General features: G+C 38.1%; 1 protein-coding gene across 6 annotated transcripts in view; it reads left to right on the top strand.

Annotated features, from left to right (window-relative positions):
* Positions 1 to 14905, top strand: part of OSBPL3 (oxysterol binding protein like 3) — an 87173-nt gene that overhangs the window by 64417 nt on the left and 7851 nt on the right. For all 6 annotated transcript variants that reach the window (XM_058833008.1, XM_058833009.1, XM_058833010.1 and 3 more), the window contains 8 exons: positions 1207 to 1457; positions 3271 to 3408; positions 6092 to 6155; positions 9036 to 9114; positions 11185 to 11329; positions 12605 to 12749; positions 13430 to 13556; positions 14095 to 14217. In XM_058833008.1, coding sequence (XP_058688991.1) covers positions 1207 to 1457; positions 3271 to 3408; positions 6092 to 6155; positions 9036 to 9114; positions 11185 to 11329; positions 12605 to 12749; positions 13430 to 13556; positions 14095 to 14217 — 1072 coding nt within the window. The remainder of the gene's footprint in view (positions 1 to 1206; positions 1458 to 3270; positions 3409 to 6091; positions 6156 to 9035; positions 9115 to 11184; positions 11330 to 12604; positions 12750 to 13429; positions 13557 to 14094; positions 14218 to 14905) is intronic.

The following is a 14905-nucleotide window of genomic DNA, read 5'->3' as shown; positions in this document are numbered from 1 at the left end:
AGTTTGTCCTTGTGGTCACCTGTCACTGCTGTAAGCACTGCTGATACTGTGCTTTTGTCAGTGGCAGGGAAGAGGAGGCACTGGTTAGGTGCATTTAAGGGCGGGGATTCTTCAGGCATGTGTAGCACAGAAAGAGATGTGCTGCCCAGTGTGGGTTTAATTCCTTCAAGACAGAGCTGTGTGAGGAAAGCCAGAAAAGGACCGGGGTTGACAGACTGAGGCTATGCCTGAATGTCTCCAAATAGTAACTGATCCTAAGGCAGGAGCTTCCTAGGTGCTCCTAAGACTGTGGAAAGATGAAATATGTTCTTTAGCGGCAAACACATTCCTCTCTGAAACAAGAGTGTTGTACAGCTAAGCAATATAATCACTTCAGACTAGTGCCTGTTGCAGAAGCTTGTAGCTCTATTTGGATTTTGCTACAAATCTTGTCGTGGCACACTTAGAACTATTTATCCTGTTCTGATTGCTTTGATATGGCAACACAGACTTCAGATATTCATGTCAAGGACTCTTGACTTGAGTCTTTTTATTTTAATTTTTTTTATCTTCAGCAAACCCGTAGCTCTACTGTTGCTTCAGCTTTTCCATCCTTAAATCACGTCAGTTCTCCATCAGTGTAGGGGCGTATCTCAAAGTAACATCACTAAGTTTAAATGCTATGGGGAACAACGTGGAAAAGCCTGAATGTTAATTCATGGTACAGTAAATTTTCCTGGTAGGAGTATGCAAAAAAGTAGGAAAAGATCAGTAGGAGTAGTTATTATCCTTGCATCTGTAAGTTACATCTCGCCTTCTGAGAAGTGTCAACTTAATTGAAGCTCTGTCAAGGAAGGAGGTTTTTATGTCCCCTAAACAGATAGGAATCCACCTCTGTTACAAATAAAATAGTTATAATATTTACTCTCTCAAACTCAGTGGAAAGTCTGAGCCTTTCCTTCCAGACTTTAAGGGAAAAGAAGGTAATTTTTTTGCATCTCTTGTACTTGGCATTTTACTTCTGTTAATGTATATAAAATGCTCTTCTTAATTTTGTCATTTTTATAACAGGCTATTTTGAAACCACAAGTGAAATACTTAAATGAATCGTGGGTGGAAGGAAGTTTTGACAGAAGAAAAGATGGTTGCATTTTAATGTATGTTTGCAAAGGGGATGGAACTAAGAAAATGTGGATTTAATTGTTCTGCCACTTCCTTCCTTTTCAGATTGTATTTCTGAAAGCGGAATTGGATGCAATTCTAAACGGAGAACATGTTTACCAGCTCCATGTCCTAACACAAGTAACATCAGCCTTTGGAATATCCTGAGGAATAACATAGGAAAGGATCTCTCCAAAGTGGCCATGCCTGTTGAGTTAAATGAGCCACTAAACACCCTGCAGCGCCTCTGCGAGGAGCTGGAGTACAGCGAGCTCCTGGATAAAGCAGCGCACACACCAAACCTCTTCGAGCGAATGGTAAATACCTTATTCCAAATAACTGGGAGCATTCAATAGAATTAGAATAGAGTAAACATAAAAGCCATGCTGAAGAAATGAAGTTGTTCTATTCCACTGTTTTGTTTCTCTCAGCTGAGAAGCAAACTCTCCAAACGTGTCTGTACATACTCACATAGCCACTATTTATGACTCTTCTGCTTCATTTCTGTTGCTTTTCAGAAAGTCTATCCTCAAGTACCTTGCTGTTCTGCAAGTTTAAACAAAAAAGGAGCTTAGTTCTGTTTTGCAGCTCTTGCTGTCTAAAGCAAAAAGGGAGGAGGGGATTGAACTTAGTTCCCTCTCAAAGATGAAAGTTACAATAGATCTTTTTCAAGGGTGTCTGATCTGGTAACACATTTATTCATAGAGATCCTGGATCTTCCAGCCCTACATGACTGTGATATCTCTATATTAGCTAAATGAATTCCATGCTTTTTATTAACTGGTTTTTAGAAGTTTTTGTGTTTATCCAAGATGTTCAGGATCTCAAAACCAGGCTGCATGTTTATTTGGGTACAATAATGTCATCGTCTGCTAGTGCAGAACCCTGAATTCTGCATTTGGCAAAAGAACAAGAGAGAAATGCATTTCAGTTGTTCTACTTCCAGGTGTACAAGAGCCACTTAATATGAAGGCCCATAAAAAAAGGATTAGAAGCTTCCTAAATTCTCTTAAATGGAAGATACATATTTTCCCATAAACTGAATTAAGCCTTTTCAACTCAATATATCTTATCTCAAAATAAGGTTATTAATGTGAGTAGGTAGTCATGTTGGAAATACTGCTTGAAAAGTCTCTTTCTTCATTCTGACACTTTCAAAGGTTACAATTTAGGGCCTATTCCCTAAGGGTGTGGTCATTCACTGGTGGTTTCAGTCCATAGCTTTTTTTTGTTCTTTCGGGAACATATGCTAAAAGGAAAAGGAAATGAGCAGTAGTTGTTCAACAGGGAGGGAAAAGAAGCCTTTTCCCTCCTCCCCACACCCAAACATCTGGAAATTACCTCAGACTGGTGTATTCTTTGCCTTTGAGAAATTCCTGAAGCAAAATTTAATACTAACTGTTGCATAGTAATTGTAATAGTTCATAAAAGAGCCTATCTTCAGTGCATTTGTTTTCTGAAACTGTGAAAAGAAAGTATCTACACTTTCACAAGATGAGAAAAAGGGAATGAAAAGAGGAAAAAAGTGTTACAAAAGAGACTTGTATCAAACAACTCTGAATTTTAATTCCTCACATTGTGTTTGAGGTGACTGGAAAAATTCAGAAGGGCTACCTGTGTGTCAGTCATGATCAACAGTTTTATGATTAGGTAATAGCACCCAGTAGATAAGATTATTTAAGTCAAACAGCATTAGAAATAGCAAAGTTGGTGAAAACTCATCCGGTACTTCCTGTGCCATGTTTATGAAAAGAATAGTGAATACATTTATGGAGTCACAAATTAACTATAAAAAGCAGTTATTATGTGAAATTTAACAGTGGCTTTTAAGGTTACTTCTTTGAACTGTGTTGCAGAATGCTAAACTGTTTCAAACACTTTTCAGAAATGCTGTTTTCAGCTGGTGAAATTTGCAGTATCTCACCCTAATAATTCTATCCCTGACCTATTGAATGACTCTGAAAATTGAATAGTCCTCTAATGTGAGAACTAGGGCTTGGCTTGCAGGAGGCATGCATGTTTGTAGTCTGCAAATGAAGGGGAAAATACAGAATCAGGATAAAGCTTGCTTTTATTTTTTTGTGTATGTTGAAAATTAATTGATCTAAGTCCCAAATATGTACTTCCCAGGTATACATAGCTGCCTTTGCAGTCTCTGCCTATGCATCCAGTTACTACCGAGCCGGAAGTAAGCCATTTAATCCTGTGCTTGGAGAAACCTATGAATGTATTCGTGAAGATAAGGGTTTCCAGTTCTTTGCAGAACAGGTATTGTATGCTGCAACCCTTAGAATTGCTACTCGATACGCTGCTGAATTCTAAATGTGTGGCTGGAATCCTCTAGAATTAATGGCAAAATACAAGATTATTTAACATTACCTGAGCCCAAGGGACCTTGCTGAATTACAAACAAAGAGAATTTTTTTTTTATTTTGAGGAAGTCTGCTAAGTCTGGCATGGAGCATCACAAGCAGCAGCTTACACTCGAGGAGCAAAGGCTGGCAAGCTGCCTGCTCCAGTAACAAGATAACTTGGTTAAGTATAGTGCAATTCCCCATGCTGAAATCTGATCACGACTACAACAAAAGTTTACATTCTTGTCATTTTCTTTTGTGTGTGTGATCATTAAAAATATTGTATCTTCAGCTGTTTAATACCTTCTTTTATAACAAATGTATCCCTTGTGTGAGGCAATCAACCTCTAGTATTTCCAATGGCACCATGACTGTTTCTGCTTCCTGTCCAAATAAAACACAGTAGACTCAGTCTTTCAAATCTGCTACTACAGCTGAATCAGTGAAGGGTGTATACAGCACATTATGGTCTGAGTGTTTATGAAGATTATTCCCCAGTAGGACAATAATTATTAAGTATGGGTGAAAAATACTAAATTTAAACCAGCCAAGCTACCAAAATCACTAAACATGAAGTGTATGTTAAAAAGAGACAAAACTCAAATACCTGCTGCCTGGCAAAGTAAAAATGACTGAGAACTGTCTTATTCTGTCTAGACATAACAAAAAATACAAAAAGTGCAAGTGGGCAAAGGTGTGCAACCTAGAAATTTGATCGGAGAAAGACTTCTAAGAAGCTTCCTTTAGGAAATGAAAAGTGCTTTTGACTGCCTGTGAAGGTACAACATTTTGCACATCATGTTTTAGAACTGACAAAAAGGAATGTTACGTGATCTTTCCTTAATCACAGGAAATGTCACAGGCAAGAGTAAAAATAAGAAGGGGAAAAAAACCCAACAAAAAATAGTGCAGTCAAAGCAAGAATCAAATTTAAAGTTCATTGTGCTACTTCAGTACTAAGATGATGTGTACAGAGCACTGCAAGTACCAGCACGGCATCAAATTTAGTGTTTAGTGTTACACTGAATTAAAGGAAGATATTTTCTCTTGAATATTGGGTAAAAAGGCTAGTTTTTATAAAGAAGAATTTTACTAAATGAGCAGGATTGTGCTATTAATGACTGTTGTTCTAATACAAGAAATAAGTGAAATGAGTTTTTAGAGTGGTAAAGTTACCATAAGGATATAGGGTGGAGAAATATTAGGAACAGAGGGCAGTATAGGAGGAAAGAAATTTAGTGCAGCTTGCAAGCATTAAATATTTCTCCTTACATCAGGAACAGTGGCTTACTGCTTGCACAAGCATTTTGATTCTTATTCCGGATACCTTGTTAGTGCAGGCAGAATGGAATTCAGGGGATAGACTGATAGAAGATACAAAATAACAAAGATTCTGTTCTATCAGGAGAGTGAGTTTGGGGTAACTCCTGTTAGCACCATGACCTTACTCAGGAATTATAACAGTTTAAATGAGAGCTAAGTTTAACCCATGTATTACAGTGACATCTGGGGTTAATCTGTGTACAGTATGTAAGACAGAGAGAGTGTTGCTCTTGCTGGATTAGGCCATAGCTGAGAGTAATTAGTACTTTCATAATCTTTTTTCTTTTTTTTAAACCAAGTAGAGGGTGTTCAATAAATAACTGGATGCTTGCAGGAAAAAGAAAATCCTCAGTAAGAGATTTGTGAAATGAGTTACCAAAAAAAAAAAAAAGTTGATTTGAGCCATGGTTAAGAAATTATGTAGCAAAAAATAGCAATTTGACTTGAAAATAAAGTTGCCCAAGGAACAGCAGGTGTTACACATATTAAGAGCTGGTCCTTGTCAGTTGTTAGTTATGTTAACACAGAAGGGAGAATTCAAGTTGAGGAGGAGTGGCTGCTTTCACTTTGTGCTTTTTTTGTTTACTGTTGCATTTTAATAGTCTGAATTGTTTGTTTGCTCACAGTCCTTGCTTTGCTAGTTTGGTGGTTGCCCTAATTCATGCACCTACTATTGCCCAATGCTGATGAAATGCAGTGCGTGTGGTTAGAGTTTCACACTAGAAACACCTGGGGTGTCACTGCTGCACTAGTAGGGATTGCTGGATGGAATTTCCTGGCTTGATTTCTTCACCCCTGGCCCACTTAGAGATGCTGATCATTATCTCCTCCCTCATACTCAGGGTTTTGTGGTTATTTACTGTACAGAAGCTTTTGGCCCTTTATTGTGTTTTTGGTTTTTTGTGTTTTTTGAGAATTTGTGTCACAAAGTGTGGTTTTTGTTAATCTGTTAAGAGTTCCTAAGGGTAAATTTAATTATCACCTTAGAGAAAATGTTCAAAGTATATAGCTAGATTTTCACTCAAACAAAATCTCAGGCCTTTTAAAATAAGTGTTTCCCATTTCTTTCAAGATTTCTTAGGTCTGAGAACATTTATTAATCTCACTGCTTCCCCCTTCAGGACACAACTGCAAAGGGAAAATTAATGTTCAAATTGTAAATGCCATATGTGAATGAAGAAGAAAATAAAACAAAAGAAGCCAAACCAAAATGACTGTTCAAGTGTTCATATGTTAATTTTTTCTCCCCCTCTCCTTTCATGTCTTGCTCTTAGGTCAGTCACCACCCACCTATTTCTGCATGCCATGCTGAATCTGTGAATTTTGCTTTTTGGCAAGGTAACTCTTCAGTTTACCATTTACTTTTACAGTGTTCATAATGTTTTCATTGTATGTCTAACACAAAATATCCAGAAATTAGGAAACGTTGAAAATCCTTGCCTAAATTTGTATTAGAATGGTTTTATGGAACGCTAGCCTATGCTGACTTGCATGCTTCTTACTCAGATCTTCTGCCGTTATAAAAATTCTCAAGATATTTTGCATTATTTGGATTTTTTCATGTAGCACTAATTGATTATTATTTTCATGTACAAATATCTGCTTTTCTTTAAAAACAGGTTTGTTTGGGCTTTTTTGAGGGATGTTTTTCTTTAGTAAAGAAGAATTGTATGTCAAGCTATTTATAAAACAAACGAGCTCGAAGACAGCATGAAAAAACTACAAGTCCTGGACCTTGGCAAATCTTGTCAACCTGTTCTGAAAGCAATTTTCAAAAATTAGTGTAACAGCAAGGATAAATACATTTACCTTTTCTTTCTCTGCTGGCATTATTACATTATGTACTGCTAGTGAAGGTGTCAGCCAGTTACAGTACCTGTGTGGCTAGATAATTTTGGAGTGTACACAAAACAACCATGTCTTTTAACTTAAAATCCTTCACCCAGGGGTTTGTCAAATCACAAGGTAGCCATATTGTAATCTTTTTTTTTTTTTCTGACTGGCTCTGCTGACTTGATTATAGTTATTATAGATGGAGCCATACTGAACAGATATTGGAACCCATTAGTCTGGGTTTTATTATTCTCTGTAATTTTTTGCTTTGTAAACAAATACAGGGACACAAAAATCCTTTTCTTCATAGCCCAAAAGCTGAGATGACCAAAAATTTATTCCCTAACTTGAAAACTGTATAAATAAGATTAGATAGCAGCCTGTCTTAATAAAAATAGATGAGATTGATTTGTTTAACAGATCTTGACAACTGTTATCATTCAAATATTTTAACACTTCCATTTAGAGAATGAAGTTCTTCTAATGAGAGCTGAGAATCTGATTAATATGAGAGTCAGATTTGGTCTTTTTGAGCACAGCACATTCAGTCAGGGTGAAGCAGGGCTTGGGGGTTTTTGTTTGCTTTGTTTTTAAATATGCTAGCTGAGCTTATGGGAGGGCTAGAAGGCAACTTTTAAATGCTGTGACCTCTCGTAATGAGGCTATATTAACTTATGTGGAAAGGCTAACGCAAATTTAATCATAAAGGCAGCTTGTCAGTGAGTTCAGTTCTTTCTGTGTGCAAAGACCTTTTCACTTACTGTGTCACCTTCTCAGCTGAAAAGGAGGCAGCAGCATTGCCAGAGTAGTGCTGTCATCCCACCAGACACTGACCTTAGTTCACGTGTTCCATCACCAAGAAATCTCCTGATCATGTCCAGTGAACTAGAAGACTGGGTTCTGATAGGGAACAATAGTTTGGAGATAGCTTTCCACGACTCATGAAGCTGACTCTGCTTTTGCAGAGGAGTGTTGACACATGAGCAGTGGAAATGAAGGAAGTTTCAGCTATTACAGCATCTGTGCCTGAATTAGTGTGAGCATAGCTTTGAAATAACACTTTGCTTTTTCTTATCTGTCCTAAAATTATTGTATGATCAAGTTGCACCCTGGCTCCCCAGATGTTTCCCACATGCTGATCTCTGTGGGGCAGCTTTGCCAATTATGAGAGAATTTGGCACGATCTGGTAATGCATTTTAACTGTTAAACTCAGTAGGGTGCACCTTTGCCCTTTCTCTTCCATCCCACTGCAGAGGAGAGAAAGCCAGGACAGAATTTCCCTCAACAATATCATACTGGAAGTAGCTTTGGAGCACTTGTTGTGCAGTGTAGGAATCACAACAGAATCGCTGTCACTGAAGAAGCCGACCCAGCACCAGACTTCAAAACCAAAAAACCCAAAAGGTCCTTTTCTCATGTGATAAGAAAGTAACTTCTTTGCATGCAGAATTCTGCCCTACATCCCATTCTGGTCTTTGCAATGATAGGCAGCTCAGTGTGGTTTATTCCTCACTTGCACATATGTACTCAGGAGATACGTGAGTAACCTCTTAGTTGTGGTTTGAGCATCCATCTCTCAAACAGGGTAAGAGTTTCCCCCAGAATTGCACAGGAAACGGTGTTTGCCCTTTGTTACAACTAGCATCTTTTTGAGACAGGAGTTGAATTTTCCCCTCTTTTTCAGGTGGGGCAGGGAATGGAGTTCCTAGAATCTAAAATAGGAAGGATGCTATTCTCCTGAGCTCTGAAGTTACTGTCTGATTATCTAGCCTGATTTAACTGTACACCCCTTTTGCCATGCTCCTGTCTGTTTCCTTCTCTTCCAGGTGCTTTTGCTCAATAAATTTGGCTAAACTTGCATTGAGTTTCCTTATCTTTTTTCTATTTTTGAAGAAATGGCATGAGACTTGGACATGTCTTTCTGTGATTCAAACAAGATTTCAAAAGATCAGTTAAAACACTCTGCCATTTTGTGCCCTTTGGAACCTTCCTTAGTCTCTTGACTGTGGATGTTCTTGTTATATTTTTGTATTTGAAATTCTGGTTTTGTTTTTGAAAATGTGTGCATTCATTCACTAGCCACTGAATTGCAGACAAGTATATGCTGTCTATAGCTTATTTAAATTTCTTTCTTTTGAAAAAGTTAGACTGTTAAATATCTGTTACTTTGCTATTTAAATAACCTAAATTACAGTGAAAATCAAACAAAGCAAACAGCAACAACAACAAACCCACCAGCCAGTATTTGAAGGTCCCACAACATTCTTTGAACGCTTCTGTTGCACTTTGTTATTCTGAATTTCTTGAAAATAAAGTAGAGCCCAGAAACAGCCTGAGTCACCTACCTGTGACTAAACCCATCATTTTTTTACTTCTTGTTCCAGATGTCAGATGGAAAAACAAATTCTGGGGAAAGTCCATGGAAATTGTTCCAGTTGGCACGACACACGTAACTCTTCCAGCGTAAGTGCTGCCGTTGGGCACTGCTGTTCATGCACAGGCACAGATGTGCTTGCACACACTGGAGCCACACTCACTCAGAGCACAGCCAGCTCTGCTCTGCCCTTTGGAAGGACTGGTAGCTATGGTTTAATTTAAAGAGAAAAGGGGAGGAAGAAAGCCCAAACCAAACCCAGAAGCATCAATCAGAAGCACTTTCAAAGGTTATGAAAAATAAACAGTGAAAAAAAACCCCATCACTCTTGTGTACCTTGAAAAAAGGAAAGTTGGTATTTTCATACTTCAGTTGAATTTCAACCTTAATGCATTTCAAACTCGCAGGCAAAAACTGTAGGGTAAAGGAAGCTATGAATTCTTTTGCTAGAGAATAGGTTTTCGGGGAAGAGATGGTGGTGTTCTTGTCTTTTGTGACTATGTTTGTAGGGACTCTGACACCATTCTGGGCTGTAGGCAAGGCCAGCAACCATCATCACTGCAGAAATAATTACTGTAAGTGATAAGTAGAACCAGTTACATATCTGGTGTTTATTATCCAAGGAAGCAGCCACTGTAGTGAAGTGTTGAGTATAGCTTGTTTGTTTCCTTTTGTTTTGTTGTTGTTGTTTTTTTTTTAAATAAAAAATCTGCCAGTTTGCCAGAGTGCCCAGTATTGATGAGCAATTAAAATCCCTTAAAATTTGGCCTATATCCATCATGCTTGCAGAACCAGAGGTCTAAAGGTTGAGTACTGTTCCAATTAAATCTGTTTTCCAGTGAGAGAGTACAAAATTTATCTGCCATCTGAAAAAAAACAAACAACAAACCAAAGAATTCAAGAACCTAGCACTCATCAAATGAAGCATGCCTTTTTCTTTAAAGCGGCTAAAATTGAAACCTAGTAAGACAGTACCCAAAAGGTAATGTATAGACCATGTTACATTCATAGCACCTGCCCTCAGCTTTGGAATGAAAGGTTTCTAGGATGTGCATGAGCACTCAGAGCCAAGATAATTAATATATTAGGGCCTATGATGGGCTGATGAACTGGGAAGCAATCTGATTCATATGTGATCTCTATGTGCTGGATTGTATCCCTGTGTATCTGATACAGAATTGGGTACAAAAAAGGTGCTGTGGCTATAGGGAAAAATTAAGCATTACTATTAAGGTTCATTTTGAAACAAATACATTTTTTTTAAGCCTTTATGATAACTTGTGATGTGCATAGGTAAGGGCAGAAAAACAAGTTACTGTGTGATAAATTGGCTGTGTATCTGCTAGTCTGTACAAACTGTCCTGTGTGTGCCTTACAAAGCAGCAAGTGAAAGCAAGTGATTGAGGGGAGGTAGGGAAAGATTCTGATAACTTCACAAGATGTGAATGAGGTACTTGCTCTGAGGAAACTGGTGCTTTGCTAGTTTGTATTTTACCTTACCAATAGTGAGTTTGCCATCCATACCCAGAACAAATTGTAGAATATGTCTTCACGAGACTTTCCTTTCCTTGATGCTTTATAAAACTTTTATGTGAGCATCTCCCTCTTTCATAAAAGGTAAAATGTTGTATTCCCTATTGGTATTTGTTTATCTCTCCCTGTTTGCTGTTTCCCAGTGTGCAACTGCATCTTGAACTACTTGGTGACAACTTTTGCTCTTACCTAAAGCACACATATTAGGCTCAGCCTTGAGAGCTTTTTGCCAAGCTCATTCCTCTCAGTACGTGTTTGGATCACTCTGGTGGCCCATGTTCTTGTGTTTTCCATTGTCAAGCTTGGAATGGGCATGTCAGACTGTAGAAGATACCAGAATGATTACTTTTGGAAACTTAAAACTGGTTAGAAGGGCAAGTAAATTGAGGGAAAACTGAATTCAAGACCAAAGTATGTAGCAGAAGTAAAAAGGATTTTCTGGGAGGTGGGATAGTTGTCATAGGGTTTGTTTTTGAGAAGGTTTGGAACAAGAAGATGAATCATTCTAGTAAAGAAAAAAAATAGTTTGTTTTCTCTAATCAAGTTCTCTGCAAATTTTCTTCCTCAAGTTTGAGCTCACTTGAACATGGCGTGAGACTTTTCTTGTCTTGTATTTTTCCTTACAGTTTTAAAGACCATTTTGCCTGGAACAAGGTGACATCCTGCATCCATAACATCTTGAGTGGGCAAAGATGGATTGAACATTACGGAGAGATCATCATAAAAAATCTTAATGATGACACGTGCCACTGCAAACTGACTTTCATAAAGGTAACCACAGCAATGTTGGCACTGCCTTTTCTAACAGGCACAGCAGTGGGAGGGTGCTCTCTGCTGAAGCTCTGTACTTCTGCTTACAAGCTGTAATTACCTGTGATTCCTTGAAAACTGTATCTTTGAAGGAACTGCCACTCATTAGACAAAAAAAAGAAGCAACAGCTTTCTTGAGTGATTCCACTGGAAATGGAGGGATTTTTGGGAAAGGAATGTCTGCTCTGGGTTTGATGAAAGATGTAGGCACAAGGTGTCTACTGACAGTGGTTTACCACATGCCTCCTACTAGCCCACTGGCACATGCTGTGGCTGCAGTCATTCTGCAGCTGTAGGACCAGTGCTTATGCAGGCTGCTTCTCCTGATGCTCTTTGCTAGCCCTTTTCAGGTACTCAGAGGAGTTTAAATAAGAGACTGGGGTATTGCTCAAAGCTTTTGCTTCAGTACAAGTACAATATATATGACTTCTTCAGGAACTGTTCTTATAACTGAAATTAAATTCAGTTTTTGGCAATAGATGAGTTGTAGTAAAGGAAAATCAATGAAAATGTAAAGCAATGCCAAAATTTCTAACCTGAGAAATAGTTTCATAAATCATCCTAAGAGACTTACCTTTCTCTGTATCTGAGAGAAGGTTCTGCTTTATATAGAACAGACCATACAGATACAAGGGAAGTACTTCAGTGTACCTATGCAGCATGGCATGCTCCCCAGCAAGTTTGGGGTTATTTTATTTTATCTATTTCCTGAATACTCTGTGCTTTCTAAGAAGCATTAGGGTGATATTTTTTTTCCCAAATACTTACTTGAAAGTACTTTAATGTATTTTCAGAGCTGCACTGGAAGTTCAAATTTTAAAGACTGAGAGCCTGCAAATCTTACACCTTTGATATTGTAAACTGTTTATAGTGGAGATGAATGTATGAGTTCCTTCTCTTCCTCTTCTGCAAATTTGGGAGACATGTACATAACCAAGTCAGGACTCAGGGCCAACTGTGTTTGGGCAAACTTCAAGGTCAGCTGCACTTCACCTCATACTGCCCCTATAAAAAGGCAAACCAAATAAATACAATTCTCAACATTAGTATTTTAAGAAGCTAACATATTAATAAGTTAGTGTTTTAATGTACTAGAAGTTGTTTGCATTTGATATTGTAATGCACACCTAAATGAACAGGTTTCATTGCTCTACAGCCTGGTGCTACTGGCATGGCAAAATGGCCTGCACTTGAGCTCTTATGCACCTTCCTTCCCTTTGTTCCTTTTAATTCTAGGCAAAATATTGGAATCCAAATGCACACGAGATCGAAGGCAGTGTCATGGATAAATCTGGGAAAGTTGTGCATCGGCTCTTTGGGAAGTGGCATGAAAGTTTATACTGTGGGACAGCTTCATCTTCAAACTGCATATGGAGAGCAAGTTAGTGATCAGAATGGCTCATGTACACAAACAGATCTTCTTGAGTATTAAAACAACTTACTGTTTTAATCTCTTTATTAGGCCCCAATTTCTTGTTATTCTTCTGTAAAATATTAGATTTTTGTCAAGCATTTAAAAGCTAGATAGAAGAATATATCATTTAAATAATATGAGAACATAATCCCATGGCTTCCTGTATTTTCTCCATTCTCCCTCATTTTCATATTTGGGCATGAAGTGAGTATTGAGGACTCGAGCAGGAAGGGGGAAAAAAGGGAACAAACTGCTCCTACTGCTTGTGCAGAGAACTGTTGTTTATTTCATGTGTTGAACACTGGAGGACAGCCTACAAAGCTCAGTTCTGTAAATTACAGTGATAGCTGAATTTCTCCCAGGCTTGTGGGGTTTTGCCTACTGTGTTTTGAAAAAAACATTGTGATAATAGCATGGCCTTCATCACGGTTGTGCTGCGAGTCAGCTGAGAGGACAGAAATCTGTCTTGCTGCAGTGCAATTGTCAAGGGGGATGTTCTCTTTTGTCACATTATTAAAAACTTCTTGTTCCCCCAGAACTGACGCTGTGGATCAGGCATAAACAAATGACTGGAGGGAGCTTGAAATTTTCTTTCTCAATATAATAGCATTTAACTGGAATTCTGAATGCACTCTTTTCTTCTGTAGATCCAATGCCTAAAGATTATGAACAGTGGTATGGATTTACACAATTTGCACTGGAGTTAAATGAACTGGACCCACAAACTAGGTCGTTACTCCCATCCACTGATACACGTTTTAGACCAGACCAAAGGTAAGAAGCTTTAACTCTGAAATATTTTCCTTAAATAGTTCTTAATCTTCTGTACACTCACTTTACCCTGATCTCAAGACTATTTTCTGTGGATAACTGCAGTGCCTTTCTATTTTTACATTAATGTGAATCTGAAACAGACATTGTAATCACTTATTGAGAGACGGTCTAGTTGTAATGGAAGTCCTAAAATTGCCTCTTGGATGCCTCTACATAACTGCCTTTCCTAGGATGTTAAAACTTCAGTAATTTAGGTACTGAATGTTGGGCATACAGTATTTGAATAACCAAAAACCGAGACACTTGCAACTTCTTTCTGCAGTGAAATTTTTACTGTTGCAAATTTCCAAGTAGAAGAATCTAATGTAATGGTGACTCTGAGCTTGTTCCAAGAGTTATTTTTCCTTAAGTGCTTTTTCATGGTGCAGTTGTCTACAGAGGTAGCTGTTTACCTTTCAAACACTGTGAAATACCTGCTGAAAAGATTAAATTCTTCTGGGCGCAGAAGAACAATTGTCTCATATCACTGCTGCTGCAGGTTTCTAGAAGAAGGGAATATTGAAGGAGCTGAAATACAAAAGCAGAGGATCGAGCAGCTACAGAGAGAACGACGGAAGGTGCTAGAAGAAAACAATCTAGAGCATCAGCCTAGATTTTTCAGGTAGTAATAATTAGCATATACTATCATTTATTAAAATTCTTATTATAGATCTTAATCTAAATTGCCACGTGACAGGCTCCAGTTTTTTCCAGGGTTCTTCTATATACTTTGGTTTTGTACTTTGGTGATGTAGAATAAGCCAGTCTTAGTTAAAGCTCAGAATTATGTATTAGTTTCTTATTAGTGCATCCCTGATTTTTTTTTTTTTTTTTGCCTTGATGGCAACTGATATTTAGTCTGTATTTGTATTTGCCTGAGTTAATGTAACATCTTTGAAGCAAGCTGAAGTAGCTGGATTTAGCTCAATTGCCTCTGCTTAATTCAGGGGGATTACCTGATGTGGAATTGTGCAGAGTTGGAGCCTTTCGCATCCAAGGCTATTTTTGAACATGTTTCCTGTGTTTTATGGGGAGAGAATTATTGTTCTGAAGGCACTTTATCTCTTCCTGTTGTAAATCAGTTAAACAGGAGACTTGAGGTGTCGAAAGACTAAAAGAAATGCTAGTAGTCTTTTGCCCTCCAGCATCTCTGTTCTCCTGCAGTGAAAGCGTTTGAGCCAAGATGAATGTTGTATGGGCCTATAAGCAGATCTGAGATCCTATTTTTTCTGGAATACTGTATTTCTGAGGAACACAGGAATGTTGTAAATAGGTGCAGAAGGGAATAGCTTAGGCTACTTCATCTCTGA

This window comes from Poecile atricapillus, chromosome 2, assembly GCF_030490865.1.
Source record: "Poecile atricapillus isolate bPoeAtr1 chromosome 2, bPoeAtr1.hap1, whole genome shotgun sequence".
Taxonomy (NCBI): domain Eukaryota; kingdom Metazoa; phylum Chordata; class Aves; order Passeriformes; family Paridae; genus Poecile; species Poecile atricapillus.
The sequence above is the reverse complement of the archived record's forward strand: the minus strand, read 5'-3'. Positions and strand labels throughout refer to the sequence as shown.